At 45.0% G+C, this 18,884-nt stretch overlaps 1 protein-coding gene across 1 annotated transcript in view; it reads left to right on the plus strand.

Annotated features, from left to right (window-relative positions):
• Positions 1–617: 617 nt before the first annotated feature.
• Positions 618–18,884, plus strand: part of LOC115475141 (transcription factor CP2-like protein 1) — a 75,885-nt gene continuing 57,618 nt past the window's right edge. Inside the window, exons 1-5 of the mRNA XM_030210880.1 lie at positions 618–725; positions 3,585–3,690; positions 3,990–4,096; positions 7,613–7,765; positions 10,388–10,498. Coding sequence (XP_030066740.1) covers positions 618–725; positions 3,585–3,690; positions 3,990–4,096; positions 7,613–7,765; positions 10,388–10,498 — 585 coding nt within the window. The remainder of the gene's footprint in view (positions 726–3,584; positions 3,691–3,989; positions 4,097–7,612; positions 7,766–10,387; positions 10,499–18,884) is intronic.

The raw sequence follows: 18,884 nt of genomic DNA on the forward strand, positions 1-18,884 counted from the left end.
ATCCTGTTTCCAACAGTGGCCAATCCCGGTCACAAGTACCTGGCAAGATCCGAAAATAGTACAATACAATCCTAGAAATAAGCAGTGGATTTTCCCCCAAGTCCATTTTAATAATAGATTATGGACTGCTTTTACTACATTCTCTGGCAACGAATTCGAGTTTAATTTACATGTTGAGTGAATATAACTTAATACATTTCTTGATTAGCTTTCGAAGGTTGCCCTTCTTCGTCAGATCGGAAGAAGGGCAACCTTCGAAAGCTAATCAAGAAATGTATTAAGTTATGTCCAAAAAAAAGGGTATCATCTTATTTTCTTTTCCATGTTTTATTTTGTTTGATTTCTATTGATAACCTTTAAGAGTGGACTAACACGGCTACCACACCTCTCTACATGTTGAGTGAAGAAATAGTTTTTCCAATTTGTTTTAAATTTACAACTTTGTAGCTTAATTGTGTGGCTCCTAGTCCTAGTATTTCTAAGCCCTCCTTAAATAATGTTACTATTCTACTGCAAGAGCTTTTTACCCCATGTTAAGTTTTTAGGGTTATAAGTGCCATGGTATGTTTTTTGTTTTTAATTACAATCAGTCAAAGGAAAGTTGATCAGGTTAAAGAATGCTGACAATTTGCCATTCCAACATTTTAGGTCAGTCTTATGAAATCCGGCTGCATGACAATAGGAAACAGGGAGACTATCAAGATTTCAGCACAAAGTATGTGAAGGTAAGGAGGGACTGGAGGTTTTCTTTTCTTTTTTTCTTGTTGATAACTGCTCCTTTCTTGATGATGGAGCACAACCTCATATTTGGGGTGAATGTGTGTTTGGGAGAGGAGGAAATTCTTGTACAGAAAAACAAACTTTTCTATAAACCCAAATTGCAGTGAGGCTGAAGAAGGGCCCTCTGCAACACTGATTCATAGCTAACATTTTACTTTAGGGGCTGATGCACAAAAGTCCCCATAAAGCACCGCTCGCTGTTTCCACCAAATAGCAAGCGAAGAGTTGCATGCAGATGAGCTGCATGGACTTTTACCGTGTAGCTCGGGCCAGGGCATGTGCATAGCAATTGCTAAGCGTGGCTGCTATGTTCATGCCCTGAACGGCTAAGCGTGGCTCCATGGCGACTTTTTTCAGGACAGCAAAGCCACTGCTACACACGGCTTTCATATATGGGTTTATTGTGCATGTATGAAAGCCGTGTGTACCTTTTTTTTCTAAACCACGGGACACAGCAGCAGGATCGAGGGCGAAGACCGACTGCTGGGGGCTACCCAGGTTCATTGTACTTTTGCCGGGTGAGTCCATGCCCGCCCACCCTCTGGCCAGCTCTGCAGCAAGCCGGGATTGATGGTGGTGGGTATGGGACAGCAGACAATGGGGCGTCCAGTCCTGCTGGCCTGAGGGGGTGCTCGGAGTTCCTGCATGGGTCATAAGTGGGCCTGACCTTCCACCCTACCCCATTTCCCAGCCCCGCACACAAAGCTCTCGTGGCTGACAGCTTCAGGGACACTTCAGGGAACCACTACCGACAGCTCTTGACCTCCCATTAAAATTTCTTCAGACAAGGCATTGGTCAGGAATGCACTTGTACCCCACATTTTCCCACCTCTTTGCAGGCTCTGTGTGGCTTACATAGTACCGTGAGGTGTTAGCCACCTCCGGTGATGAAACAAATACAGAATGATGTTACAAAACACTGGAGAATCAAGAGAAGAAGAGTGTGATATATTGTTCATTGCAGGTTATGGCTTCGTTGTGTTGCTGAGTTCAGTTACTTAAGGTTTACTTAACGATTTTCGTTGGCTGCCACCACGAACGGAAAGGAGCCCGCTGAACCCTTTTATGCATGTTTTGCAGAATACCGTCCTCGCTAAACCGGCTTGAACCGGTCTAAATCGCACATTGCTGCCCTGGTAAAGAAAAACACTTGTACCCAGGAAACTGTGCGGTTTTCAGGTGGCTTCTGTTGCTGCTTGGAGTGCCAACGAACATTTCAGAACAAGATATATTAGAACCCAGCTATGTCGGGGTTGTGGAGTTAGAGGCACAATGGGGCATGTATGGTGGACAGGTGTGAAAATTAGGGCTTTTTGGAAATCAATCCGTAGCAGGTTGCAGCGGTGGTCGGGAGGCCTGATACCATGGAAACCTGCCTTTTTTTTCTATTCTCTGCTAAAGCGGAGGGCTTCACCCCCGATCAGCAAACTCTGTTGCGGTATGCTACTTGCGCAGCAAGAGTTGTAGTAGCCTCATGTTGGAAACAGCCCTTGACTCCGCCGATAGAGAGGTGGCTTCAAACATTGAGGCATGTAAGCGAGATGGAGAGGCTACTAGCAGAGAGGCGCAATCTGTTAAACAAGTGGCGTATGATCTGGGAACCTGTTGTCCTCCATGTATAAATTCCAATGTCACCAAAGCAGTGGCGTAGCCAAGGGTGGGCCCGGGTGGGCCCAGGCCCACATAGTAGCAGTACACCTTTGATGTAGCTGGCAGGGATCCCCAAGCCCCACCAGCCGAAAACTCCCAACAGTTGTCTCTCCTGCATACCTTGTAAACAGCAGATCTTCACCTGCAGCGGCTCCACAGCCTTCCCTCTGATGTATTCCTGCCTATGCAGAAACAGAAAGTTGCATCAGAGGGAAGGATGTGGGGCCAACATGAGCAGTGTGTATTAGTTGCTGCTCGCCACCAGGGAAAATCTGCTATTTAAAAGGTATGTGGGGGAGGGGGATGTTCGAGAGACCATATGGCATGCAGGCGGGAGAGGGAGAGACCAAATCACTTGTAGGACAGGGCAGAGTTCTTCTGCCCACCCGTCTTGGGACCAGGCCCACCCAAAATTGGGTGTCTGGCTACGCCCCTGCACCAAAGGTACCAACAGCACAAGTCCTGGGAGGGAGGGGTTAGGGAGGGGGGAGGGTGGGAGTAGGAGGGAGGGAAAAGGACCAAAATAAGTTTATAAAATATTGAAGTCCACACTGAACAGTTAGAGAAATAACGTTGTGTATTATGTTGTGATGAGTGCATTGTAATGGGTGGTTTGTTGTCTCTTGATATTTTGTATTAACTGTTAATAAAGACTTCATTCAAATAATAATAATAAAAAAAGATATATTAGAACATAAGACCTCCATACTGGGTCACACCAAAAGTTCATCGAGCCCAATATGCTGTTTCCAGCAGTGACCAATCTAGGCCACAAGTTCCTGGTAGGATCCCAAAAAGTATCAAGATTCCATGTTGCTTACCCCCCCCCCCCCCCCCCCCCCCCCCCGGCAAAAGCAGGTGCTTTCTCCCAAGTTTACTGTAATAGCAAGTTAGAAACGTTTTCTCCAGGAACTTTTCAAAACTTTTTTTTTTAAGCCCATCTATGCCACCTGCTTTACCACATCCTCTGGCAATGAATTCCAGAGCTTAATTATGTGATGAGTAAAATATTTGCTCAGATTGGTTTGAAATGTTCTTAGTCATGGTAATATCCCCTAGGTTTATTACTTTTGTAAGAGTAAACAATTCATGATACCAGACACTGAATAAATCTACATTTCCTGCCTTCCTTTTAATAATGCTTGGCTGTTCAGAGTATCATCCGTGTAGTCTTCCATGACCGGCGTTTACAGTACACAGAGCATCAGCAACTGGAAGGCTGGAGATGGAGCCGGCCTGGGGATCGGATCCTTGACATAGGTGAGTCTGTTTATCTCTCCTTTTCAACTTTCTTCTGAAAATTTGCTGAAGCCCCTTCTTGAGCTGGATTGCAGTGCACTTGCCAAAATTAATCTCCATGTATCTGACCAGTCGAAAGCTACCCCCGCCATTTAATTCACTTTGCTGTTAAGACTGAGTCTGTGTGATGATATGTTCAGTTTTTTTTTTTGTTTTTTTTTAAAGTGAGTCTGGGGTCTGGTAAATGGTTTGTGTGTGGCAACCTTCTGTCCCTGCTTCAATGTAATCTTTTTTAAAATTTTAGGGGTTTTCTTCTACAGATATCCCATTATCAGTCGGTATCTTAGACCCCAGGGCCAGCCCGACTCAGTTAAACACTGTGGAATTTCTGTGGGATCCCTCAAAGAGAGCTTCAGCATTTATTCAGGTAATGTGGGCACCTGTAGTGGAAGGATGACACTAGAAATAGTGTGCATGTACCTTGTCATTCTTAGAAGGGGATTTCATCATTCATAACCTACTGTAGAAAATGCTTACATTTATAGGTTTATATCAGCAAAACTGAACAAATGCAAATAAATAGAAAGAGCTTAAGAAGCAGGGGTGGCCCAAGGCGAGATTCCGCCCCCTCCCCCAGGGCAAGTTTTAGCATCTCCCCCTTCCTTCCTCAATCGTGTTCACTGAATTTACCTTCTTTCTTCATGTTCTAAACACTGCCGGGAGCAGCCTCTTTTTCTACTGCGGCCATCTCTGAGGAAACAGGAAGTTACATCATGAGAGGCGGCTGCAGTAAAGAGAAGAGGCAGGTGCCAGCGGCAGGGCAGTGTATTGGAATTGTGCCTGCTGCCGCCGGCTTATGGAGCATGAAGAAAGAAGGTAAATTCGGAACAGGGTGGAGGAAGGAAGGGGGAGATGCCGCTCCCGAAAGGGTGCCACCTGAGGCCCCCGCCTCAAGTGGCCTAATGGTCTGGTTGCCCCTACGCTAAACAGTATTCTGTAAATGGTGCTTAAAGTTAGGCGTCATTTATAGAAAAGCATTTAGCGCAGGGAACCAACTGGTGTAAATCCTCGCACCTAAATTAGGCGCAGATCTACCTTATTCTGTAACAGTGCACATTTAATTGCAGGAACACCCCCGATCTGCCCCCTCACCCTCCTATAGTTACGCCTCCTTTTTGGAACCACGTAAAATTTGTGCGCAGTTCCCGACACCTAAAAATGCTGCATAAATTTTAATAAATGCCTATTAGCGCCAATAATTAGTAGTCAATGATCGGTGCCAATTGGTTGGTTTGTTCAATTAAATTGTGCGTGAAAATTGGGCACACATTCTGTTTTCTGTTTCTAAATTTTAGCGCTGTTTACCACATGGTAATTGAGTTACAGGGTTTTGTGGTAATTTAGCAGTTATCGTGCAGTAAACCACACGTTAAAAGCTTTTTGTGTCTTTGGGGGCGTGGCATGGACAGAGTGGGTGAGAAGGGATTTGGCAGTGAACATGCTGCACTTATCACGTTCTGGAGTCCTTTTACTAAGCCGTGGTAAAAAGTGGCCTGAGGTAGTGCGAATGCCAAAAACGTGCCCATTGGTCCATTTTTTACCACAGCTGGGAAAAAAAGGCTTTTTGTTTTTTTTTTTTAATGAGGCAGTAAATGGCTGCGCGCTAGAATTAAAAGTAGTACATGGCTATTTACTGCCTGAGCCCTTAACGCCATCCATTGATCTAGTAGTATGGGCTCATATGCTACACGCGTGGTACTCATATGGCAGGCGCCAATGTGGCCACGCTGCCGAATACCGCTGGGAATGCCGCCCCCCCCCCCCCCCCCCATGGTAGAAAATAGAAAAATATTTTCTACCTCAGGAAACCGTGCACTCCAACTTTGAAATTACCAGTGGGTGGGGTATTCTAACCGGGCGTTAGTATCAGTTTGGCACCGTCTACACGTGCAGTAACCCTACCACCTCTTTGTAAAATGGCCTCTCTAATTGCCTAACTTGGAGTTAACGAGGGATCACTTACTACCACCTAAATAGGAGGTACTAAGCAGGGGCGTAGCCAGACTTCGGCGGGAGGGGGGGGTCCAGAGCCCGAGGTGAGGGGGCACATTTTAGCCCCTCCTGGCGGCGCTGCCACCACCACCAACTTTGACCCCCCCCCTGCAGATGACCCTCTCGACCCCCCCTCCCGCCGGCAACGCTCCCCTGCCGCCGTCGCCTACCTTTGCTGGCGGGGTGCCCCAACCCCCGCCAGCCGAGGTCCTCTTCTTCTGGCGCAGGGCTTCATTCTGTTTCTGAGTCTGACGTCCTGCACATACAACGTGCAGGACATCAGACTCAGAAACAGAACGAAGCCCTGCGCCGGAAGAAGAGGACCTCGGCTGGCGGGGGTTAGGGTCCCCCTCCAGCAAAGGTAGCCTATGGTGACAACGGGGGAGGGTTGCCGGCGGGAGGTGGGGAGGGTTGGTGGAGGAAGGGGGGGGGGTCGAGAGGGCCGTCAGGAGGGGGTCCAGGGGCAAATCTATGGGGGCCCAGGCCCCCATTGCCCCACATAGCTACGCCTCTGGTACTAAGTACTTCTGTGTTAACCAGGAGCAGGTACCTCTCCTTTTAATGTGAATGTTAATGCATGACCTGCAAAAGAAAATTAGTGGTAAAACCCTCAACAGATGCTACCACATGGTAAAATCCTGCGTTAAGTCACTGTAACTGCAAATTTTTACAGCAGTTTAGTAAAAGAGCCACAACGGGAAGCATGTTTTCAAAGCACTTAGACCTACAAAGTCCCTTAGTATCCTATGGAACTTTAGTGCTTTGAAAATGAGCCCCATTAAAATGCCTCTTAAATCTTTTGGCAATAAGTGAAATAGTCAAAAGCAATTGCCTGTGATACTTGTCTGCCTTGTCTTCCTCCTACCCCCACTGAGGAGCAGTATAAAGAGAGGGGATGTAAAATGGTGTCTGCAGTAAATGACAGCCCTCCTATCACTGCTGTATCATTCCCCTGCTGTCTGTTGACAATGAGTGTCAATGTGTTATGTATGGGACTTTTTAAGCTGATATGGCACTGGGGGTTTTGCAGACTGCCAATGGTACAATTTAATTATGCAAAATCAGGTTTCAAGTTAGAGTGTTACTCTTTTGTATGTTTTTAAAGTTTGGGTTTTTCATGAATTTAAATACCAAAGAAATTTCAGGAGGTGTAATAATCTGTTCGATAGTGTCCCTTTTAAGTCACAATTCATGGGTTGCATTGACTAACAGTGAAGCCCATGAAAATTCACCCTTGTGGTTTAGGTAATCCAGACAGATCTTTAATTGTATTATTTTTTTTCTAGTAACTTAAAACAGGAAATTGTAGGATTCATTGTAGGCAGCTCCTTGTGACTCTGGACAAGTCACTTAACCCTCCATTGCCCCATGTAAGCTGCATTGAGCCTGCCATGAGTGGGAAAGCGCAGGGTACAAATGTAACAGAAATAAAATAGATACTATTGGTGATTCTACATGGAATGTTGCTACTATTTGAGGTTCTGTTGCTACTATTGGAGATTCTACATGGAATGTTGCTATTCCACTAGCAACATTCCATGTAGAAGGCTGTGCAGGCTTCTGTTTCTGTGAGTCTGACGTCCTGCACGTATGTGCAGGACGTCAGACTCACAGAAGCAGAAGCCTGCACGGCCACATTGGTGATCTGCAAGGGCCGACTTCTACATGGAATGTTGCTAGTGGGACTCTGGGCAAGTCACTTAACCCTCCATTGCCCCATGTAAGCCGCATTGAGCCTGAGTGGGAAAGAGCGGGGTACAAATGTAACAAAAAAAAAAAAATCCACGTTAAGTATGGGGGAGGAGGGAGGAAAAGGGAAAGTATTATAAAAAGGGGTTTTGGGTTCACATAGGTTTCCATGTCAAAACAATTGATTGATGTTTCTTTTTAGGTTCATTGTATCAGCACAGAATTTACACCAAGGAAACATGGAGGAGAGAAAGGAGTCCCCTTTCGGATCCAAATTGACACTTTCAAACAGAATGAGAATGGGGAATACACGGAGCACTTGCATTCTGGTAGCTGCCAGATCAAAGTGTTCAAGGTATGGAAGTGATTGGCTTTCTCAGACATGTTAACAATAGTGGGTGTGTTCATCCTTCCCACTTGATTTGCAAGGACAGGAATTTGCAAAACTTGGAACTGACAAAAGTTACTAATGCTGTATCATGAGTAGAGAATGACATGGGGACAGGGACTGAGCCTGAGGGGACGGGGTGGGGTTGGGGACAGAGTCTGTGGGGACAGGGACAAGCTTTGTCCCTGTGTCATTCTCTACTTCGAAGGCTGTTAATGAATTGGACAGTTATTTATGTTCGAGTCATGCAGGCGATGATTTCATTTTTTGGAAAACAAGCAAAATTCCTGGCCACAACTGGCAAAATTTCCATGGGGGATCCTGTACATTCCTGCTACCTGCACATCATCCGAGAAGACATTTTCTGTTGCAGGAAGGACTGTGGAAGACAGGCGAGCTAGTCTGAATCCTGAGATGGTTGATGACTTATTCATCCTTAGATTAAAAAATCATAACGGTGCTTCATAGGTCATATTTCTCCCCCACTAGGGCATACAGAATGAGTTGTATTTTGTACCCCTGCGCATTTTAACAGGGTGGATTAGGGTTCCTTGGGGTAGTAGAAGTCAGCTATTGTTGGAGTTGGTAGAGGGTGGTGGTGGTGAGGGGGGGGGGGTTATTATAGTTGCTCGTTGTTATTGTTTTCTATTTGTGATTTATAAACAACAGTTGCACAGTATATATTCCTTTTTATACTTTAATAAAAATATTTAAATATAAAATCATAAGTGTTCGAGGCTTCTTCAGATGAGGACAAAGCCCGCGAGGACGGGGATAGAATCTGCAGGGATAGGGACAAAACCTGTGGGGACAGAGACAGAACCCATGGGGATAGGGTGGGGATGAGGACAAACTTTGTCCCCATGTCATTCTCTAAATGAGGGGGTGTCAAGGAAGCACAAAGGCAGACTGTCTGCGAAACCCAAGATGGAAAAAACAGAGCAGATCGTAGGCAAACAAAACGTGATTTATTAATATAAACAATTGTAATATATGTATACACACACAAAAGCATTTTCAGAGGTACGTGACTGTCGGATTGACTCTAAGTCAGCATTCTACTTTGTGGCATCTCTGATCCAGATGTTTTTTTGAATCAAGATGATCTTCTTTATATTGATTACAGTATATTGAGCACGTATCTATTACCCTTGACAGCAAAGGATTACTGTGTAGCCCCTGAAGCAGCCCTGTTGGGCGAAACACGGCCTGTGTCGGGCTGTTTTTGTGCGTGTATACATATATTACAATTGTTTATATTAATAAATCACGTTTTCTTTGCCTACGATCTGCTCCGTTTTTTCCATTCTCTAAATGAGAACTGTATCCTCATTCTGGTGGTGATGGGCTCACTGTAGCCGTAATTTAAAATAATTTAATCTATAGACTGGGATAATGCAGATTACGGAATAATCCAGATTATGCTCTAACCGATTGATTTGTATATAATGCAGATAATGTCAAATGCCTTGCTTTCAGCTGGGTCCTGGAGGTACAGGGAGGTAGCACTTGCCAAGGTCATACAGAGTGGTAGGGCTAGAGACCATTTTTGAACTCATGTCCCAGGATTTCTCTGATGTGTGGTCTACTGTTCTAACCACTCTTTTTCAGCCTGTTGAAATTTTAGGCTGAACGAGTATTTTCTTTTCATAGCAGCATCACCGCTAACATTGCTTAAAAGCTAGGACAGATCCTGAGACTTTGTTGTAGCCTGGCAGACTACTTTAGGGGCCACTTCATTCTTGCATGCCTGGTTCCTATTTATTTCCATCTAAAGTACTGGGTGGCAAGACCAATAGTGGAAGTACAGGAAGAGAGCCTTTTTCAATTGAAGGAGAGCTCTGGATGAGGGGGCATACGATGAAGTTAAGAGGGAATAGATTTAGGAGCAATCTAAAAGTATTATTTCACAGAAAGGGTGGTGGAAGCGTGGAATGGCCTCCCGGTGGAGGTTGTGGAGTTGAGGACTGTTCCAGAATTTAAAAAGGCGTGGGATAAGCATGTGGGATCGCTTAGGAAAAGGAAGAGTTAGGGGTTACAGAGAATGGGCAGACTGGATGGGTCATATGACCTTTATCAACCGTCATGTTTCTATGTTTCGACTGATTGAAGCACCACCAACAAAGGTCAAAGTGAGGAGAGTTCCAAATGACCAAGGCAAACAAGGAGTAAGAGCTTCCAAGAGCACCTAGTGGTCATGCCTTATAGCGTGTATTATTCCAGTGCTCTTAGGGTTTTTTTCCCATGTAAAGACTCTGCGAAGCTGACTTTATCTGCACTGCTACGACCCCTGAGGAAGGCTTTGTGTTGAACATGGCCCGTGTAGGGTCTTTGTGTCAGTTTATTTTGGCAAATAAACTCTTAGATGCTCTTACACTTTGTTTGCCTTGGTCATTTGGAACTCTCCTCGCTTTCACCCTTGTTGGTGCACCTTGACTGTTTGTGGAAATTGTGAGGACCCCTCCTCTTTTCTTGCTTTGAGAGTATTGATGGAAGACCAGTAGTGCTGATGGATGAGGTAAGCCAATACAGTGAGCAACATCTACGGAAAGTGTGCGTTATGTGACGTGCTTTGTTTTCTGCTTACAGCCAAAGGGGGCGGATCGAAAACAGAAGACTGACAGAGAGAAGATGGAAAAGAGGACCGCACAGGAGAAGGAGAAGTACCAACCTTCTTACGAAACAACGATTCTTACAGAGGTAAGAAAAAAAATTTTCTGTCTTCAGAGTTCTGCCCTGGCACTGGATTTTTTTTTTTTTAAAGGCATGTTTTGCATCAGGCAACATCACCTTTTGTCTGTCTGTCCGTTTGTCTGCACTCATCTGTTTGCTTGTGCGTGCTCAAACATGTGGAGGAGTGGCCTAGTGGTTAGGGTGGTGGACTTTGGTCCTGAGGAACTGAGTTCGATTCCCACTTCAGGCACAGGCAGCTCCTTGTGACTCTGGGCAAGTCACTTAACCCTCCATTACCCCATGTAAGCCGCATTGAGCCTGCCATAAGTAGGAGAGCGCAGGGTACAAATGTAACAAAAATAAAATAGATACTATTGGAGATTCTACATGGAATGTTGCTACTATTGGAGATTCTACATGGAATGTTGCTATTCCACTAGCAACATTCCATGTAGAAGGCTGCACAGGCTTCTGTTTCTGTGAGTCTGACGTCCTGCATATACGTGCAGGACGTCAGACTCACAGAAGCAGAAGCCTGCGCGGCCACATTGGTGATCTGCAAGGGCCAACTTCTACGTGGAATGTTGCTAGTGGAATAGCAACATTTCATATAGAATCTCAAATAGTGGCAACAGTGGAGGAGTGGCCTAGTGGTTAGGGTGGTGGACTTTGGTCCTGAGGAACTGAGTTTGATTCCCACTTCAGGCACAGGCAGCTCCTTGTGACTCTGGGCAAGTCACTTAACCCTCCATTGCCCCATGTAAGCTGCATTGAGCCTGCCATGAGTGGGAAAGCGCAGGGTACAAATGTAACAACAAAAAAAAAACACATGCATTCCAAGTATATTAGGATGAAGTGCCAGTGGTAATACCCAGCTCCCACCAGCATAGATCAAGGTAGAGCTGGCACAACAACAGCAGAAAATTAAAGGGCTCACTAGCCTGAATTAGAGGTCCTCTGGATCCCTCTCCTGGGGGGACCTCCGATTCCTTGTGGTCCAGTGAGCTTCCCCTCCTCTCCCTCCATTCCTGGGACCCAGACTCACCTGTAGGAGTTTGGGGGGGGGGGGCGATGGGGGCTAAGAGTGATCACCACTTGCTTCTGCCCCAGTAGCTGTCTATTAAAATATGGCACTGGTTGACCCCCCCGAGCAGTAGTCAGGGTCTATTGGGGAGGGGGGCGTTCAACAAGGCCACTTCGCCTAGACCTCACAAAGAAAAGGAGCCTCCATTTGGAAGATGTCTATTTGTTTAATAATATTTTTAAAACTGGAAATGAAATTAACTCAGCTACTGGATTTTTCTTAATTGTGAACAACTTTGCATATTTCTACAGCGTTATGCTTTTCAGGATGAAAAATTATAGTCAATAGCCAGAGTTGTGACGATTATATATCTTCCTATCTAGTATAGAAAAAAAGTAAAAAAGAAATAAAGAAAAGTTATACTAGGCAGTTCACCTTCCTTAAGGTCAAGTTTAAAGCGTGGGGTTCCCTGATGGTTTGAAGTTATAGTTATGCTTCATTGATTTGAGTTTTTCAAGTCCTGATTAAGAGATATAGTTTAGATTGGCGCACTTGAATCATTAAATTGGTATAAATTATTATCCCCTTTTTTTTGACAACAGACTTTTTCTTCCATGAGTGAAGGTCTCTGGAAGTTTTTACTCTGTTTTTTTTTCGGAAGGTGGAGGAGCCTAAGATGCCAGCCAATACAGTGGTGTCCTATTTTAAAGGTACCCTAGGCTTCTGAGGCTAATTTTATAAAAAGATTCATATATCCATTTACGAGTGATTATAGTGCTTAATCTACTATAACATTGTAGAGTGTTTTTGCCTTATAGTTTCTATATTTCTACAGCTAAAAATTGTGAGCCCCATTTAGCCCTGGGCCAGACCTCTTTGGTTCTCTTAAAGTTCTGGCAGTAATCTCATGGTACTATTGCTGCTAGGGGTTATGTTTCTAAATTTTTTATTTTTTATTTATTTCAATTTATATAGCATATCTTATTGCAACTGCAAAACAGAATGGTTTACATGTGTAAAAAATACAACTCGTATGTACAAACAAATAGAACTCCAGTCATGACATAAGTAATGCCATACTGGGAAAAGACCAAGGGTCCATCGAGCCCAGCATCCTGTCCACGACAGCGGCCAATCCAGGCCAAGGGCACCTGGCAAGCTTCCCAAACGTACAAACATTCTATACAATCAAGCCATTGTGACATCACTAATGAGGTTGGCTCTTATTGGTGGAATGAGCCACTATGACATCACAATAGGTTAAATCACTGCTCTATGTAATAAAAGTGAGCCAAGTAGAGGACATAAGTAAATAAGTAATGCCACACTGGGAAAAGACCAAGGGTCCATCGAGCCCAGCATCCTGTCCACGACAGCGGCCAATCCAGGCCAAAGCTCCTGGCGAGCTTCCCAAACGTACAGACATTCTATACATGTTATTCCTGGGATTTTGGATTTTTCCAAGTCCGTTTAGTAGCGGTTTATGGACTTGTCCTTTAGGAAACCGTCCAACCCCTTTTTAAACTCTGCTAAGCTAACCGCCTTCACCACTTTCTCTGGCAACGAATTCCAGAGTTTAATTATGCGTTGGGTGAAGAAATATTTTCTCTGTTTGTTTTAAATTTACTACACTGTAGTTTCATCGCATGCCCCCTAGTCTTAGTATTTTTGGAAAGCGTGAACAGACGCTTCACATCCACCTGTTCCATTCCATTCAATATTTTATATACCTCTATCATGTCTCCCCTCAGCCGTCTCTTCTCCAAGCTGAAAAGCCCTAGCCTCCTTAGTCTTTCTTCATAGGGAAGTCGTCCCATCCCTACTATCATTTTAGTCGCCCTTCGCTGCACCTTTTCCAATTCTACTATATCTTTCTTGAGATGCGGCGACCAGAATTGAACACAATACTCAAGGTGCGGTCGCACCATGGAGCGATACAACGGCATTATAACATCCTCAGGAAAGCACAGGAAGCCAGAAGTAACAACAACAGCACAAACCATGTACTTATTTGTAAATGTAATCCTTATTGGTGGTCCTGTGAGACTACCGCGAAGGATCAGCTTGTGCCATAGTTGTATAGAGGCAGCTGCTATGACAGGGGTGAGTGGGGTTTTCCGCTGCCCCCATTGCCTCTCTCCAGACTGTTAATGATGAGTCAAGGTCCTGGGGAGAGGAAAAAGCCAAGCCAATTTGACCCAACCCTATATAAAGGAGGAGAGGGGGAGGTGGGGCAGGTGGAATCTGGGCAGGCTCACTGGACTACCAGGGATTAGAGGTCCACTTGGGGGGGGGAGGGGTGTTATGTTGCCACCAAACAACACACCTTTGTGCAATTTTTAGAGCCTAGAGATATCTTTAATTTAATTTGTTTTAGGAAGTTTGCTTAGCACTTACAAAAACAAAATTATCCAGTTTTTTTCCCTGTTTTCTTTTTCTTCACCAGATACGGGCATTTCAATATATATATACTAGGAAAAAAGGCCCATTTCTGACACAAATGAAACGGGCGCTAGCAAGGTTTTCCTCAGAGTGAGTGTGTGATACAGAGAGAGAGTGAATGAGTGTGTGTGTGTGAGAATGAGTGTGTGCCAGGGGCCCCCTCCCTTGCTCCCAGTTTCAGGGTCGGCCCCCCCTCCAAGTTCCAGGGTCACCCCCCCTTCCTCCATCCCAGTTTCTGGTTCCGCCTGGCCCCCCTCCAAGTTCCAGGGTCTGCCCTCCCTCCCACCCACCCAGTTCCAGGGTTGTTCCCCCCCCTCTGTCCTTCCCAGTTCCAAGGTACTTGCCCCTTCTCTTTCCCTCCCCTCCCCTCCAGCCACCCACTTGCAATGTTGTGAAGCTGACTCTGTGGCTTCATTGAAGTGAAAGTTCCTAAGTTTCGTCAGGTTCGTCGCTCTGTAACCATCTGTCTCGGCCCCGCCCTCACGCCTCTGATAGGTCTGCCGCCCTCGACGTCAAAGTGTGATGACGTCGAGGACGTCAAAACGTGATGACGAGGGCGGCGGACCTATCAGAGGCGCGAGGGCGGGGCAGAAAGAGATGGTTACAGAGCGACGAACCTAACGATCCTTCGAACCCTTCACTTCAGTGAAGCCACGAAGTCAGCTTCAGAACGTTGAAGGTGCCTTTTAGATATGTATGTGTGTATGTATGTGTGTGTATATATATATATATATATATATATATATATATATATATATATATATATATATATACATACTATAATTTTTTCTTTTTCTGGAGTGCCTCTTTTATTTAGCTTCTTCCATCACAGTTTAATTTTAAAGCCACTTCTGTGCATAACGCAGAGACTTTTGTGGGCAGAAAAAAATTGCTGATGAAATTGTGCGTAACTGGAAAGAGGAGTTACTGGGGGTGGGGTTAAGAAGGACCTTGCATTTATGTGTATACTTTTGAAAACAAGTGTGTAAATTTAACCTAGATAATTTGTGCATGGTCAGGAATAGATGTAAACGTCGGTGTACACAACCCCTGGGGTAATTTTCAAAGCGTTAATACATGGCATTTTTTTCATTTTTGAGAATTCGCTGGTACCAAGACAGAGTATGAGCATAGTGTTTCCACATGTACTTGGGAGTAACTTCAGTACTGAATCAGTCCACTCCTGTGCCAACCCTCACTGCGCCCTGTGCAAACATTGTCACACTAATGTATGCAAAGTATAATTACAGCACTGCTTCCATATAATCATGATGTAGAAGTGGTATTTATGCTTAGCATTCATCGTCTCACCTTCTATAGAATCCAAAACACACAACAATCAGACCGTACAGGTCTTTATCTGCTGTCATCTACAATGTTACTATGTTATGTTAGCACATCGTTCCCTGGACAGTAAACTGTGGGGTGTTGCAGGGATCCATATTGTCTCCCATTTTTATTCAATATCTACCTCAAGCCTCTGGTTGAGGTGCTTCGATTTGATGGCTACAAAATTCTACATCTATGCTGATGATGTGCAGCTACTCATAACCATTGAACCAGTTCTACTCACAGCTCTGCCTAACCACAAATCAAGAATGTTCAGACAACAAACTCTGCCTGAACCCACGCAAAACAGATTCTTTGGGTAGGTACTTAACACAAGTGGACAAATACCTGACTTCAAAATACCTTTTGGGAAGTATGAACTCCCCCTAAAATCACAGGTTGGGAATCTTGGGGTACTGGCTAGATTCATCACTCACTCTGATCCCACAAATTCAAACAACCTTTAAAAATTGTCTGTCACCTTCGGCAGCTACAAAATCTCTGCATACAGTGGTCCATGCCATGATAACAGCAGCACGACTGATAGAAGGCCGCAAGTGGCGAGGCCACATCACACCCTTCCTGCAAAAACTACACTGGCTACCAATACCTTACAGGGCTAAAATTTAAAACTCTGTGTTTGACTTTCAAGGTCTTCGGACAACATGGGCCAGAGTACTTAAAGAATATGTTAGCCCTTTGCACACCTTTGAGACCTGCACCCTTGTCAAAAGAAATTGTTTGATATGATACCCGCCAGTGAGCCTTCTCAGGAGTAGCCCCCACGCTCTGGAATTTACTCCCAGAGGGATTAGGTATAACTCAAGACTACCTCTACTTCAGGAAGCAGAGGAAAGCCTGGCTCTTCTCCCAAGCCTGCACCTGGACTAGTTTGCTACACACACTGTAACTTAGATCAGTTCCTTATCTCTTGCTTAATTACACAAAGAACTTGCCTTGAGTTTTTTGCCAATCATCAAATTATCCCAACTGACTCTGTACCACACCGTCCATATATGGCTACATGCTATAACTGTATTGTAGAAAAACATTAGCATCATATCTATGTTGAATGTTCTAATGTATGTTTTTATTGGATATTCCATCACCATTATGCTGACATATTATATCTCTGTTATTTGAATTTCAGTGCTGTTAAATGCATATATTTTTGATCACGTTTCATGGTAGTTCTATTATGTTTTAATTTTATTGTTTTCTAGTTTACTTCATTTACTGGATTTATGTCTATATTACATTTTACCATTGTTATGCTGTTAACAAAATTGTAAGTTTTATGTTAAACTGTACCTGCTGTACACCGCCTTGGGTGAATCTCTTCATAAAAGCAGTTAATAAATTCCATTAAATAAGTAAATAAAAAATCATAATCGTCCACTTACATAAAACCTACACATATAAACATAATACGAAAACCCAAAAAGCTTGCAAACCACAAGATCAGGGAAGCATTGAGCTGACCCATGAATTGGCTTTTCAATTGCTGAGAAATGCTGAAAAGTGCTAAAGAGCACACACACAAAATACAAAATAAAATGTTAAATCATGTGAGTCCCCCAATTTTTGCTAACCCTCTTTCCATGTGGAAAGTGTCCTTTACTACATGTGGGAATCTTTGGAATTGACTATTGGATTTTGAGATCCTATGAAAACACAATCTATACAGGAAAAAAAGGGGAAAATAAGTACAAGTGGCAATGAACGTGATATTGAAAATAGATGCCGAGGAACTTTGAGGCAAGTGATCGCTGTATGAAAAGAGGAGCTAGGATCTCAAATAGCTGGGACTATAAGAGATCCAATAGCCCGTTAATTGAGCTACTACTGAAAAAGGTGTGAGCAAAATGTAAATAGATTAGTTACATTCAGGTACACTGGATACTTCTCTGTCCCAGGAGGGCTCACAATCTACATTTGTACCTGAGGCAATGGAGGGTTAAGTGACTTACCCAAGTTCACAAGGAGCAGCAGCGGGATTGGAACCAGCCACCTCTGGATTGCAAGACCAGTGCTCTAACCACTAGGCTACTCCTCCACTAGCAACATTCCATCTAGAATCTCAACTAGTAGCAACATTCCAGAATCTCAAAAAGTAGCAACATTCCATGTAGAATCTTCAATAGTAGCAACATTTCATATATTTTTTGCTCACACCTTTTTCAGTAGTAGCTCAAAGTGAGTTACATTCAGGTACTCTGGATATTTCTCTGTCCCAGGAGGGCTCACAATCTAAGTTTGTACCTGAGGCAATGGAGGGTTAAGTGATTTGCCCAAGATCACAAGGAGCAGCAGTGGGATTTGAACCAGCCACCTCTGGATTACAAGACCGGTGCTCTAACCACTAGACCACTCCTCCACTTATACTTATCTGATGCCTCTTTGTTCTTTAGTATGTTTTTGTAAGAATATTTATTTTATCGCATTCACGTTCATTACTACTTGTACTTGTTTTCCCCTTCCACTTTTTTCCTGTATGGATTTTGAGATCCTGGCATGCACCATTTTTATGCCTGTATTCAGGGCCCCTTTTACAAGAGCGGCAGTGAGCCCAACATGGGCTTACCGCTTGTTTAAAAAGGAAGTACCGCCGGGCTACAGCAGCCTGGCAGTAGTTCCCACCCCCAGTGCGCTGTCATATCCAGTGTGCACCTGACCACTCGCTACCCAGTTACCACTGGGTTAGCGTGGGAGCCCTTACCGCCATCTCAGTGGGTGGCGGTAAGGGCTCCTCCTCAAAATGTCCGTGGCTGGCCATTTCCTCAAAAAAAAGAGACCTACGTTTTACCCGCTGCGGTAAAAGGGGGGGGGGGCCTTGGCGCACGTCAAAAAACACGTGCTGACGTCAGTGCAAGCCCCTTTTTTTGCTGCAGCTTGGTAAAAGGGGCCCTCAATTAGTTTGTGTTCTGAGCTCCAAGCATATCAAAGGGAGTGCAGTGAGGGAGGGACATTTCTGAAGCATCTCTGCAAGGACTATCCTATATAATAAAACGCACCTCCAACGTTCTGAAGCTGACTCCGTGGCAGTAAAGCCTGAAGCATTCGTGCTCTCAGAAAGGATGCATCCATCTCATGAATTGACGTCACGTACTTCCGGGTACGTCACACGCAAAAGCTGACCAACCAGAGGTGGGTGGGCGGGCGCAAATGCTGACCAACCAGAGGTGGAAGGGGGTCAAGGGAAAATGGAGAACCGCTAGGTAGGTGGAGGGGGGCAGAGGACAAAGGACCGCTAGGTGGCTGGAGGGAGGGGGGCAGAGGACAAAGGACAATCACTGGGTGGCTGAAGGGGGGGCAGGGGAGAGAGGTGAATCGCTGGGCAGCTGGAGGGGGAGCAGGGGACAGAGGAGACTCGCTGGGTGGTGGGAGGGGGGGCAGGGGAGAGAGGGGAATCGCTGGGTGGATACAGGGGGTGGGGGCCAAGGAAAAAGGATAATCGCTGGGTGACTGGAGGGGGAGCAGGGGAGAGAGGAGAATCGCGGGTGGCTGGAGGGGGGCAGGGGAGAGAGGGGAATGGCTGGGCAGCTGGAGGGGGGAGCAGGGGACAGGAGACTCGGTGGGAGGGGGGCAGGGGAGAGAAGAGCATCGCTGGGTGGATAC

This window comes from Microcaecilia unicolor, chromosome 7 (assembly GCF_901765095.1).
Source record: "Microcaecilia unicolor chromosome 7, aMicUni1.1, whole genome shotgun sequence".
Taxonomy (NCBI): Eukaryota; Metazoa; Chordata; class Amphibia; order Gymnophiona; family Siphonopidae; genus Microcaecilia; species Microcaecilia unicolor.